Source organism: Bufo gargarizans, chromosome 6, assembly GCF_014858855.1.
Source record: "Bufo gargarizans isolate SCDJY-AF-19 chromosome 6, ASM1485885v1, whole genome shotgun sequence".
In the NCBI taxonomy this organism is placed as follows: Eukaryota; Metazoa; Chordata; class Amphibia; order Anura; family Bufonidae; genus Bufo; species Bufo gargarizans.
In genome coordinates this window covers 130,863,672-130,877,915 of record NC_058085.1, presented here as the reverse complement: position 1 = coordinate 130,877,915, position 14,244 = coordinate 130,863,672, and the positions used below count along the sequence as shown (strand labels likewise).

The window sequence follows — 14,244 nt, the reverse complement described above, 5'->3', positions numbered from 1 at the left end:
GCATTCTATATTGATGTCTAGGATTAGACATGCCCATCCTGATATCATGAGGTTTTCTCTGAACAGAAGTAATGTATATAAATTATGTTTATAATTTGATATCCTAACCTAATAATAGCTTGGTTATAATGTGACAAGGTTATTTCCACTCACATGTATTGTTACGCTTGTAATGCTTTATATTAACGCTATATATATTCATTTGCATGTATCATCGTGTTTATTTACTTATATATGTTTATAACCTTGTAACCAATAAATCTGCATATTTTTATAAAACCTGTGTATTATTGTATAATGCAGAACTACATGTTTATCATTAACGTCATCTCACGTAAAAAAAAAAAAAAACTTATTTATCTAAGGAATTAGTCAGACTCAGATGTGAATTGTAGCGATTAGTTTGTCTACAATTCACCAGGTCATGATTTGAAGAATTTATGACAAATTTTATACATTTTTTTTTATGGTTAATTATTTTTATGACCATAATTAATCATTCTTAATTGAATTATTACCCCCTGACAGCCCAGAGCACACACAATAATTCCACCACAACGTGATATCCATGCATCAAATGCAGTTTATTAACAGTGAACATCATGACTACAAACCACCGCAACTTGTGTCTGAACTTCTGTGGAGCAAAACAGTGGTCTGACAACTGACACCGTGAGACAAGGAGAAACCAAACGGATGCCTGCCTATAGCTAATATAGCATTTGCTCCCATATAACCTAAGCGCACATATTATCGGACCCTAATTATAAGTAATGTATTGTATAACCTGAAAGAAAAATGTACATGTGTCCTAAAGGGGTATTCCCATCACAGACAATGGGGGCATATCACTAGGATATGCCCCCATTGTCTGATAGGTGCAGGGGCACCTACGCTGAGAGTGGTGTCTGGAAGACCCTGAATTTCCTGGGGTCCGTCCCTCGCCAAGCGCTCTCCCCATACAAGTGAATGGGAGTGCACCGCTCTCGTGCGGCTACTGCTCCCATTCACGACTGATGGAAATAACCGAGCAATTTTTGGCAGTCCCATCGAAATGAATGGAGGGCAGCTGTGCAGTGCACCCTCCGCCACCTTCCTAGCCTTGTTCTCCGTGTAGGCGCGGGTCCGAGAGGTGGGACCTGCACCTATGAGACAATGGGGCCATATAATAGCAATATGCCCCCATTGTCTGTGATGGGAATACCCCTTTAAAGGGGTTGTGCAGTGGGTTAACACTGATGGCCTATCCTCAGAGTATTTCATCAATATCTGATCGGTGGGGGTCCAACTCCTGTTTGAAGGGGTAGCGGTGCAGGTCATCAAAATTACTGGCTGCACAACCCCATTAACAATGGATGACCTATACTGAGCATAGGTCATCAATATTAAGCCGCTGCCCAACCCCCTTTAATGTTCTCTTCCATATTTCCTTTCTGAGCAAGGCTAGTTCAGGAAATAAACGGAGTAAAGGAAGGTTTCTTCCCCCAATCGGTGAATATATAAAGAATGTCATCTTGAAGGAGCAAATTCTACCTCAGCTAATTCTTACAATGAAAAGAAAACCTACAAAAGAAAATAAACTGTCCATGGGTGATAAATTGGCAGCAGGGGGCGGCCATCTTGTTGGCCTAGGAAATAATAATTGCACTGAGGTAAAAGCCCCATTCAGACAGCAGCAACGTAGCCGCCATTTTAGTGTCCAAAAATCCCGGCCTGACCTCAGGTCTAATGATCGGGACGCTGATGGTTCAGGTCATTAGATCTGTGGTCACATCACAGCTGTCTGATGGAGCCCTTGTAACATGATGGTCGAGCCAACAAAATGGCCGATTCAGTTACAACTCCTACCTTTATCGACCACAAATATAATGCGGTGTGTAGGGGCTGTCTGATACCAACCCATGGTCATCTCTGATGCTTTAACCCATTCCTTGCCATCCCACAGGCACTACCCTATAGTGACGTGTCAGATATATATCTATGTAAACCGCTCAGCAGTTGAAACCTTTCTTTGCCATATATGCCTGCAATGGTGGCAGTGAAAGAGTTTGATTTCCCCATAGTAAAGTTGCAGTCAGTTTTGTTTCGAGAACCACTGGTGAAAACACATATGACTCCTCCATTCTAAGGCCTCGTTCACACTTCAGTGTTTAGTCAGTGATTTCCATCAGTGATTTGTGAGCCAAAACCAGGTGCAGCTCTAAACATAGAACAGGAGCAGATCTTTCCCGTCTACCTCATGTCTGTGGAGGCTCCACTTCTGGTTTTGGCTCACAAATCACTGATTGAAATCACTGACCAAACACTGAAGTGTGAACTAGGCCTAAGAATTCTAAGTATTAAACTGGACCCGTTGTCGTTTAGTAAGTAATGAATAAGAACACTGAAGCGTCTATTCTCAGAGCTCTACATAAGGGCTACAGATCAGCATTTGGTTGATTCGATTAGACTTTTTCCAGAGGTTATTACAACTTTACTTCCCATAGGGAAACATTGAAGGGGGTCACGGTCATTCCACAATTGTATCGTAACTTAAAGGGGCTCTTTTAAAAAAAAAAAAAATATGTATATATATCTCTACATGCCCACAACGCCCAGACTTACGATGATGTACCCTCCCACACTGGGCAAGTGCCAGGCTACCAGGTCTTATTCCTTTGCAGGCACCTCCGGGATCACGTGCTGTGCTTGGGCATGCGACCCTAGCCCGGTTTCCACCCATAATGTACAGGGGTTGTGCCTGCGCAGTCAGGAAGCCTCGGACGCTGTGAACACCGTCTGCACCGGAGGCTGCCTGACTGAGCAGATGCAACCCGCTAGCATTGTGAGTGGAAACTGGGCTAGGGTTGCATGCTGAAATGTACAGCACATGATCCCGGAGGTGAGTGACTGAGCAGATGCAACCCGCGAGCATTGTGGGTGGGAACCAGGCTGGGATCAAGGCTAGGATAACCCCTTTAAGTATGAAGACGTCACCATGTAGTCCCAGCTTTACAGCGAATTTATCTTTGAAAGTCGTAAGTCGGAATTCATTATGGGCCAAATATCAATCAGCAGAGTCCAATATAATAAAACTAGAGAGAATGTTTTCCCGATACACGAAATTCGGTTTTCTTTTGCCATTTATTCTATGTGCACCAAGATGCAATGGAGATCCTAAATGTCTATCTTGGAGGGTGGTAAGCAATCTCCTTGTGTGGGAAACAAGTGCATTGATATCAAGGAAAACTATCGGGACTTGACCCAGTGACCGAGAAGATGACCCAAAAATACTCCTGGATTTGGAAGAGTGCACCACGTGGCAGTTATGTAGTCACCAATGATCACAAAACAGACTGCGACTTTAGCTACCCATAGAAAAACAATACAATTTTATCCATTATATGAAGACTGCAACAGAACAGTACAAAAAAAAACATTAGAAAGTCAATCTATGACAGGAAAGAAGAGAAGGAAGTTGTGCAAGTCCATCTCTTGTGTTGCTACTCTTAAGCTGGGGCAGCAGTAGTGGAGGAAAACTTCCTACACGAGTATAGGCACTTCATAGGACATCTCAACGTACATGTTGCTCCAGCGACATCCATTATGGGACAGGAGTTTGATGGTGTGGTGACCAGGGAATGAGTGAAGACTTGGGGGGGGGGTGTTACATAGAGCTATTTAATTTTAGTCTCTGATTTCAAGTCTCCTTCTAAACATACAGTCCAAGGTCTCTGCTTTCAGCCACCTCTCTCCAAAATATTCGGCTGCTGCATTTATAGTTTTACAGCGACCTAATGTCTTCTTCTGCCTGGTACCAAATTAATGGCTCAAGGTTCCACACTTGATCCTCCATGGTCAAAATTCAGTCAAACGAACAGATTAAAGGCCTGGAGTCTAAGGTATGATCTTTAGTTTAGTGCATGACCCATTTTCAAAAAGACCAGTACCTTAGATAGCATGTAGCTGTGAAATATAACCTGAACCTCAACAAACACTTAAAAGATCATTTGATAATAAAACTTGAAGCCAGTTTCAAAAAGGATATTCCCATTGCCAGGAAAGGCAGTATTTAAAAAGTTGAACTAAAAGGCCATTAAAAGGGGTATTCCTATCTCAGTCAATGGGGGCATATCGCTAGGATACAACATTTGGAAACAAGTTCAAAAAGGTTTGCATATTTTAACGTCTGAAGATTAGCTACAGGACACTTGGTCATAGTGATAAGTCCCCGTGAAAATATTTTTGACAAAGCTCCAACCATTAAACAAAGCCTTTCTGTTCAATGGAAATGCCAAAAATTCTACTTAATTTCTACCCTTTGACTAAGATCTGTATGGACCTCTGGGCATTCGTATTATTAGAATTAGTTGTCAGATATAGCCAGTGGTTATAACTTGACCATTGTAGGCTGTTGGGTTCCACATACTCTGTTTTAAGTGCTTACTAATAGGAATAACTACTGGCGCTTTCTAGGTAGCCTGTGGTCCACAAAATCAGCCTGGAAATGGTCCACCATGTACTGCACAGTACTTCTTAATCCAGACTTGGATGCTAGAATTTAAGAGCTAGAATTTGGTCGGTTGTAATTTTCGTGCATTTTAAAGCGTCTGAAGCTTTTCCTGGTTCTTCCTTTGGAAAAAAGTCTTCCCAAATTCGTAAGAGCTGATCATTATGGCGCAGGCTGGTGCAACCTTGATGACTCGGGGCATGAATCCTGTGGAAGGAAAGATTCAAATAAAAAAAAAACTGTCATGGGTGGAAGAAATGGGAAGAAAACAGCTTGCACTGTTGGGCTGGGGTATGTTACCTGCAAAAAGTCCACGGGCGCCAGATTCTGCTTTGATTGTGCGCATGGCCCTCCAAGTGGAAGACCTTTGACGTCTTGATGACCCTAAGCAAATTTTGAGATGAAGTGTAGGGTTAGGGAGCATATTTTTCTTGAGGCCAATTCTCAAAGACACTATAAGATGGCGAGTGGCTATAAGGTTTTCTCAAATTCCAGCCTGACCCTTACAACATATTACTGTTCCAGCTGCTTAATGCATACAGGATCAAGTTAAAGGGATTCTCTGGGCTACAGATATTGATGACCTATCCTTAGGATAGGTAATCAATAGCAAATCAGTGGTGGTCCGACACCCCTATTGAATGCCTCTATTGGGCTGCCGCAGCACCAGTGCCAGGAGGTTCTGTACACTGTGTAGTTCCCAGCACCAACGCACTGAAGCTGTTGTCATTCACTTGAACTGGAGCAGAGCTGCAGTACACTAGCTAGGCCACAGTGTGCCGAGCCGTCTGCCTCTAGTTCCACACACTGTTCTGTTTCTGGCGCTGCAGCAACCAATATAGCTCATCGGAGGAGGTGCTGGACCCCCACAGATCTGCATATCCTCAGGATACGTCATCAATAGCTTGTAGTCAACAATATTTTTGATACTGCAGGAGACATTTTAGCCAATGGAAGTGCATGTCGTCTCACCCCTCAATTGATGCGCTGGGTTGCAAGAATTGGGTCTCATGACTATCTAACTAAAAGTCCCAAGTCCTTGGTTACCACAGCTGTAGTTATAGCAGATTATTATATGCTTCCTTATGTACACTACTACCCCTTACCTATTTCCAAGTCTCCAAGTTCAATCTGTCTGTGAGTTTTTACAACGTCAAACGGCAAAGTGAGAATAGCTGCCACCTAACGCACAGGAAGAGAAGGCAATGTAATAGAGGATGGGCAAGGGCAGAAAGGGATTACACAAGCAGAGGCCAAAACATATGACCCAACAGATATATATATATATACACATATACACACACTTACAGCTCCTGACACGGCCCCTGATGTGAAGCTGATGAGAAACTGGGCCTCTGATGACCCCCAAGTGTCACTGAGCTTCCTCTTCACAAGCTCATAATTAAACCAATAAAGACCTAGAGAGACACAAACAAAAGAGGTTATATGGAGTAATAGGAGGAGATATAGGGAGAGGTTATATGGAGTAATAGGAGGAGATCTAGGGAGAGGTTATATGGAGTAATAGGAGGAGATCTAGGGAGAGGTTATATGGAGTAATAGGAGGGGATATAGGGAGAGGTTATATGGAGTTATAGGAGGAGATATAGGGAGAGGTTATATGGAGTTATAGGAGGAGATATAGGGAGAGGTTATATGGAGTTATAGGAGGAGATATAGGGAGAGGTTATATGGAGTAATAGGAGAAGATATAGAGAGAGGTTATATGGAGTAATAGGAGAAGATATAGAGAGAGGTTATATGGAGTAATAGGAGGAAATATAGGGAGAGGTTATATGCAGTAATAGGAGTATATATAAGAAGAGGTTATATGGAGTTATAGGAGGAGATATAGGGAGAGGTTTTATGGAGTAATAGGAGGAGATATAGGGAGAGGTTATATGGAGTAATAGGAGGAGATATAGGGAGAGGTTATATGGAGTAATAGGAGGACATATAGGGAGAGGTTATATGCAGTAATAGGAGGAGATATAGGGAGAGGTTTTATGGAGAATTAGGAGAAGATATAGAGAGGTTATATGGAGTAATAGGAGGAGCTATAGGGGGAGGTTATATGGAGTTATAGGAGGAGATATAGGGAGAGGTTATATGGAGTAATAGGAGGAGATATAGGGAGAGGTTATATGGAGTAATAGGAGAAGATATAGGAGGGGTTATATGGAGTAATAGGAGCTATAGGGAGAGGTTATATGAAGTAATAGGAGGAGATATAGGGAGAGGTTATATGGAGTAATAGGAGGAGATCTAGGGAGAGGTTATATGGAGTAATAGGAGGAGATCTAGGGAGAGGTTATATGGAGTAATAGGAGGGGATATAGGGAGAGGTTATATGGAGTTATAGGAGGAGATATAGGGAGAGGTTATATGGAGTTATAGGAGGAGATATAGGGAGAGGTTATATGGAGTTATAGGAGGAGATATAGGGAGAGGTTATATGGAGTAATAGGAGAAGATATAGAGAGAGGTTATATGGAGTAATAGGAGGAAATATAGGGAGAGGTTATATGCAGTAATAGGAGTATATATAAGAAGAGGTTATATGGAGTAATAGGAGGAGATATAGGGAGAGGTTATATGGAGTAATAGGAGGACATATAGGGAGAGGTTATATGCAGTAATAGGAGGAGATATAGAGAGAGGTTTTATGGAGAATTAGGAGAAGATATAGAGAGGTTATATGGAGTAATAGGAGGAGCTATAGGGGGAGGTTATATGGAGTTATAGGAGGAGATATAGGGAGAGGTTATATGGAGTAATAGGAGGAGATATAGGGAGAGGTTATATGGAGTAATAGGAGAAGATATAGGAGGGGTTATATGGAGTAATAGGAGGAGCTATAGGGAGAGGTTATATGAAGTAATAGGAGGAGATATAGGGAGAGGTTATATGGAGTAATAGGGGGCGATATAGGAAGAGGTTATATGGAGTAATAGGAGGCGATATAGGGAGAGGTTATATGGAGTAATAGGAGAGGATATAGGGAGAGGTTATATGGAGTAATAGGAGAGGATATAGGGAGAGGTTATATGGAGTAATAGGAGAGGATATAGGGAGAGGTTATATGGAGTAATAGAAGAGGATATAGGGAGAGGTTATATGGAGTAATAGGGGAGCTATAGGTAGAGGTTATATGGAGTACTAGGAGGAGATATAGGGAGATGTTATATGGAGTAATAGGAGAAGATATAGGGAGAGATTATATGGAGTAATAGGAGGAAATATAGGGAGAGATTATATGGAGTAATAGAAGAGGATATAGGGAGAGGTTATATGGAGTAATAGGAGGAGATATAGGGTAGGTTATATGGAGTAATATAAGGAGATATAGGAAGAGGTTATACTGTATATAATAATAGGAGGGGGTTATATGGAGTAATGGGGGTTGTTAATCAGTATAATGACCTGAAAATGGGACGTCCCTCAAAACTGTAGGTCCCCATCCCTTCCACAGTGACAGCCATCCCCCCTGAGAGACAGCAGAACGCAGACAGGCTCCTAGCTCAATGTATGAAAGCTGTCGAGACTGCAGTTTTGTACGGATCAACTCTAGAGGACTTATGACTGTAACTGCACCCACTGAAAAAGAGAGGATACAAGACGTCATGTAAGACATTACAATAACAAACAAGACATATATTTGAAAAAAATGTAACTTACAGCGGGAAAGCGCACCAGCAACGAGAGGGATGTGACTGCCGCTGTATCCCATGTTGTAACACAGAAAATCCCTCAGTTGATCATAACAGGTGAAATAGATTATGGTTGCAGGCACAGCCATCACCCTGCAGAGGGAGACAGAGAGCATGTCACCTAGGGATAGATTACCGGCAGAAAAACACTGTACATATGGTCCACGGGGACAGAGTGTCTTTGCTTGATACCAACAAGTCAGATAACGAGGCACAATCCCAGATACGAGATTCATAGTGTTTATATGACACCTCTATTACACAGTGGAAATTAATGGCGTTAAATGTCCTTTCTCAGATCCATTGACATTTCTTTTCTAGGTAAACATTTACATACATTGCACTTTGATAAATGACTTTGTTCACAGTAAATCTCTTTTTGCAAGCGATTAAACAGCCACTATCATATCAGATGACTTCAGAATACGCTGCCAAGTGCGTGCAAGGTATGCAAACACCTTCAATAATGGTCGGCCACTGTATATGCGACTCCCACATTATATTTTATATAAATTTCTGTTGGGTGAAATTTGGGAGCTGCACATACACATCATAGCAGTGGCTGGTCCTGCCAGGTTTGCCCAATAATACTGTAATGTGTATGGGGGCCTTAAAGGGGTAATCCGGTTTCAAATTAAAACAACTTGGGGGGGGGGGGGGGGGGGGGGGGGAATTGACCTGTAATAAAGAATAGATGATTACTTAACTGACTGATACATAGGCAACACGTGACCACTGCAGCCAATCACTGGCCTCTTCAGTACAGCACTGAGGCCAGTGATTGGCTGCAGAGGTCATGTATGGTCATGACATCACCGCTGCTGTCGGGAAAACAGATCCCGCCATGGGACCTGTTAGGTAAGTAATCATCTATTCTTTATTACCAGTCAGTCCACTGAGTGGTTAGGTTTCCTCTTGAAACAGGACAACTCATTTAAAGAGGACCTCTGCTGACATGTCCGTTTTAGAATCCACTTGCATTCCCCATGTGTCATTTACTATTCCTGGTAGAAGTTATGAATGAATTGCTAGCAGTGAATGTCCAGACGGGCATTACAAGTTGGGGGTGTACAGTTTGACACTATCTAATCAGCGCTACCAGTGTCAAATGGATTTTCCCAGCTTTTAATATTAATGACCAATCAGGATAGGTCATCAATATAAGATCGGTGCTGAGCCGACCACACACGGCACCCTCCGCCGATCAGCTGTATGAAGAGTCATGCGCTTGTGCCGTCTCCGGTCTTTCTTCCTGCTCGCTGTTGATTTAGTAACTGGCTGCAGGAAGAGAGACAGGAGACAGCATGCACGTGTCTTTTCATACAGCTGATCGGCAGGGGTGGCGGGTGTCAGACCCCCACCGAATATGATATTAATGACCTAGCCAACTTGATGAGGTTACACTCTGAAATACTAAACCCCCTTCTCTTCTAAACCAAGTTGTCTTATAGCCAACATATTTGGCCCGTCCGAATTGGTTAGATTATGGACAGTACCATCTTCTGCCGACACTCTTAGTGGTTGTTCAAATCCCACATATTTAGGAGTTCGTAGTGTCTGGAACACTGTTTCTCCCCCTCTTAGAGCTTCCTCGGTGCCCTTCTCCCTATGAGACTGTTCTAATTTGTGGGCAGCGTTTGGAAATTTGGCAGTGGGGGATGTGATGAAAGCCAACGTCATACCCATGTCTGTGAAGGTTCTCATTTATCCAGGTCATGGTATATATCTGTAAAGAATAAATCAAGGCAACTGGACGTACTGTAGATTTCTTGAAAACGTTTCACTCGTTCTTCCAACGAGCTTTCTCAATTCTGAGTGACTGTACAAAAATTCTGGGAATAAATATGTAACTGAATCCACATCTGGTAATTATACCCAGCACTGGGTCAAAGGTGTTGATTCCATTATCCTAATTGGAGCCACATACAATGCTGTCTTGACACCTTTTTCTGGGAAGCCTTTATCACCTACTGACTCCAATTAGGATAATGGAATCAACACCTTTGACCCAGTGCTGGGTATAATTACCAGATGTGGATTCAGTTACATATTTATTCCCAGAGAATTCTTGTACAGTCACTCAGAATTGAGAAAGCTTGTTGGAAGAACGAGTGAAACGTTTTCAAGAAATCTACAGTACGTCCAGTTGCCTTGATTTATTATTTACAGATATAAACGTCATACCTAGTTTTCAGAGTTTATTGTATCACACAATGTTAGCAAATGGTCACATATGCATTACTTACACTTCAGCCTAATGTGTAAGGAGTACTTAGACAAAGCACGTAAAGATTACATCCCCTCATTGTACAATTGTATCGTACCATCTCCTAGACGTAAACTACTTAAATACAACAAACTACTCGAGACCAAGATGGTCGAGAAACCACTTTTCACCCAACAATGGGAGTCTGAGCTTGAAGTAAACTTCTCAGAGTCTGAAGTAACTACGATACTTGGCCACTCACATGGCTTTTCTCGTTGCATAACACAAGAAAATGCCTATAAATTGTTACCAAGTGGTACCGAACCCCTGACATACTGAACAAAATGCATCCCTCAGTATCGGAGAATTGTTGGAGGTGTCACGCATCACTGGGTACAACACTACATATATGGTGGTCATGTCTTGGGATTTGTCCGTTTTGGGATGAAGTGACCAATGAGATTAAAAAGATTTGCCCAGCTGGCACATCACTCTCACCCAAAGCTGTTCTTTTGAGTTTACCTGACCTGCATTGTCCCCTCAACAAACACTCCTTACTCTCTCATCTAAAAGCTGCGGCCAAATTGCTGATGATCCCTCTAAACTGGCTTTCCGAACAGGCCCCTATTATATTGAGGTGGAGGGAAAAGGTTCAGGAAATCTGTAGATTACAGGAGCTTTCCAGTTGGGAATCCCTTTCCCATGACAAATACTTACTAAATTGGGCACCGTGGTTACAGAGGGATCTGAGGTTACCCTTAGGCCCAGACCTGCACATTGCTACGTCAGTTTAATTACGCCTGCTCTGCCCATTTACATCTAAGCAGCTCTGATCTGTTTGTAGAGTTACTCATTCATATTGGCTTTTTAGCTCCATCATACTCTTATTGCTGATAATTATACTGCTTGTACGAGTTATCTGAATATATGTGATATCATATTCTATCCTTCTATACCAACGTGAATCGCTCTTATGATCTTTGGGCATGTTGCTCCTTTATTTGTGATTATGTTCATTAATATTTCTGGTGCTGCAATAAACAGAACTTTAAAAGATATTAATGACCTATCCTTCGTTTTTTTTACTTTGCAGCCACAGAGGTGGCAAAATAAGGTACCATTATCTGTGAGTGTGACCCAAAATTGGTATTAGCAGTTTCACATGACTGAAGTTGGTGAAAGACTCCCTTTAAAAATAGTTATTTGGTCTCGCCAAAACCGGCACATATTAATCCAGTATATGGCCAGCTTAACCCCTTAAGGACACAGGGCGTACAGGTACGCCCTTGTGCCCTGGTACTTAAGGACACAGGGCGTACATGTACGCCCTGTGCATTTTCGATCACTGCCGTGCGGCTGGCAGTGATCGGAACCCGGTGCCTGCTCAAATCATTGAGCAGGCACCTAGGCTAAATGCGCGGGGGGGTCCCGTGACCCCCCCATGTCGGCGATCGCGGCAAACCGCAGGTCAATTCAGACCTGCGGTTTGCTGCGATTTCTGCAGTTTCTGATCCCCGCGGTCCCTGACCGCGGGGATCAGAAACTTTAGTATTCCTAAAGTGCATCTGTATCCCCCCCCCCTGCACCCCTTAGTGATTTTTGCCCGGTGGGAGGTGCAGGGGGAGGGTTGCGGGCGGTGCGGGAGGCGGGCGGTGCGGTAGGCGGGATCGCGATCCCCCGCCCGCCTCCCATTGCGTAATCGTTGGCGTCTAGTGGGTTATACCAGGGTGCCAGCACATTGCTGGCACCCTGGTATAAACGGCTGACATCGGTGATGCGATGTCAGCCGTTTAACCCTTTCCATACAGCGGTCCGTACGGACCGCTGTATGGAAAAGGTTAACAGCGCAGGGAGCTCCCTCCCTCTCCCATCGGGGGGCTGCTGTGCCTTTGCAGCCCCTCCGAATGGAGAGGGAGAGAGCTTCCAGGCAGCCCCCCCAAGCCCCGTCCTTACCCTTCCCCGTCTGCGCAGTTCTGGCCACTACTGAGCAGACGGGGAAGGTTCCCATGGCAACAGGACGCCTTCTCAGGCGTCCTGCTGTCCATGGTGCTGAACAGATCTGTGCTGAAAGGCATAGATCTGTTCAGACAAAGTGTAAAATACAGTATAGTACTATATATTGTACTGTACTGTATTATGCAGACATCAGACCCACTGGATCTTCAAGAACCAAGTGGGTCTGGGTCAAAAAAAAGTGAAAAAGTGAAAAATAAAGTAAAAATCAAAAAACACATTTATCACTGATTAAAAATGAAAAAAATAAAATTCCCTACACATGTTTGGTATCGCCGCGTCCGTAACGACCTGATCTATAAAACGGTAATGTTACTTTACCCGAACGGTGAACGCCATAAAAATAAAAAATTAAAAACTATGATGAAATTGGAATTTTGCCCACCTTACTTCCCAAAAAAGGTAATAAAAGTGATCAAAAAAGTCGCATCTATGCCAAAATTGTAACAATCAAACCGTTATCTCATCCCGCAAAAATCATACCCTACCCAAGATAATCGCCCAAAAACTGAAAAAGTTATGGCTCTTACACTATGGAAACACTAAAACATGATTTCTTTTGTTTCAAAAATGAAATCATTGTGTAAAACTCACATAAATAAAAAAAAGTATACATATTAGGTATCGCCGCGTCCGTATTCACCGGCTCTATAAAAATATCACATGACCTAACCCCTCAGATGACCACCGTAAAAAATAAAAATAAAAACGGTGTAAAAAAAGCAATTTTTTGTCATCTTCCGTCACAAAAAGTGTAATAGCAAGCAATCAAAAAGTCATGTGCACCCCAAAATAGTGCCAATCAAACCGTCATCTCATCCCACAAAAAATGAGACCCTACTTAAGATAATCGCCCAAAAATTTAAAAAACTATGGCTCTTAGACTATGGAGACACTAAAACATTTTTTTTGTTTTAAAAATGAAATTATTGTGTAAAACGTACATAAATAAAAAAAATTGTATACATATTGGGTATCACCGCGTCCGTGACAACCTGCTCTATAAAATTACCACATGATCTAACCTGTCAGATGAATGGTGTAAATAACAAAAAAAAAAAAAAACGGTGCCAAAAAAGCAATTTCTTGTTACCTTGCCGCACAAAAAGTGTAATATAGAGCAACCAAAAATCATATGTACCCTAAACTTGTACCAACAAAACTGCCACCCTATCCCGTAGTTTCTAAAATGGGGTCACTTTTTTGGAGTTTCTACTCTAGGGGTGCATCAGGGGGGCTTCAAATGGGACATGGTGTCAAAAAAACCAGTCCAGCAAAATCTGCCTTCCAAAAACCATATGGCATTCCTTTCCTTCTGCGCCCTGCCGTGTGACCGTACAGCGGTTTACGACCACTTATGAGGTGTTTCTGTAAACTACAGAATCAGGGCCAGAAATAATGAGTTTTGTTTGGCTGTTAACCCTTGCTTTGTAACTGGAAAAAAAATATTAAAATGGAAAATCTGCCAAAAAAGTGAAATTTTGAAATTGTATCTCTATTTTCTATTAAATCTTGTGCAACACCTAAAGGGTTAACAAAGTTTGTAAAATCAGTTTTGAATACCTTGAGGGGTGTAGTTTCTTAGATGGGCTCACTTTTATGGAGTTTCTACTCTAGGGGTGCATCGGGGGGCTTCAAATGGGACATGGTGTCAAAAAAACCAGTCCAGCAAAATCTGCCTTCCAAAAACCGTATGGCATTCCTTTCCTTCTGCGCCCTGCCGTGTGACCGTACAGCGGTTTACGACCACATATGAGGTGTTTCTGTAAACTACAGAATCAGGGCCAGAAATAATGAGTTTTGTTTGGCTGTTAACCCTTGCTTTG

At 42.5% G+C, this 14,244-nt stretch overlaps 1 protein-coding gene across 3 annotated transcripts in view; it reads right to left on the bottom strand.

Moving 5' to 3' along the window:
• Nucleotides 1–565: 565 nt before the first annotated feature.
• The window catches only part of LOC122939895 (solute carrier family 25 member 39-like), a 35,375-nt gene continuing 21,696 nt past the window's right edge, over nucleotides 566–14,244 (bottom strand). For all 3 annotated transcript variants that reach the window (XM_044296095.1, XM_044296097.1, XM_044296096.1), the window contains 6 exons: nucleotides 8,168–8,292; nucleotides 7,913–8,086; nucleotides 5,798–5,907; nucleotides 5,596–5,671; nucleotides 4,790–4,873; nucleotides 566–4,696 (listed from right to left, as the gene is read on the bottom strand). In XM_044296095.1, coding sequence (XP_044152030.1) covers nucleotides 4,581–4,696; nucleotides 4,790–4,873; nucleotides 5,596–5,671; nucleotides 5,798–5,907; nucleotides 7,913–8,086; nucleotides 8,168–8,292 — 685 coding nt within the window. In that variant the 3' untranslated portion in view covers nucleotides 566–4,580. The remainder of the gene's footprint in view (nucleotides 4,697–4,789; nucleotides 4,874–5,595; nucleotides 5,672–5,797; nucleotides 5,908–7,912; nucleotides 8,087–8,167; nucleotides 8,293–14,244) is intronic.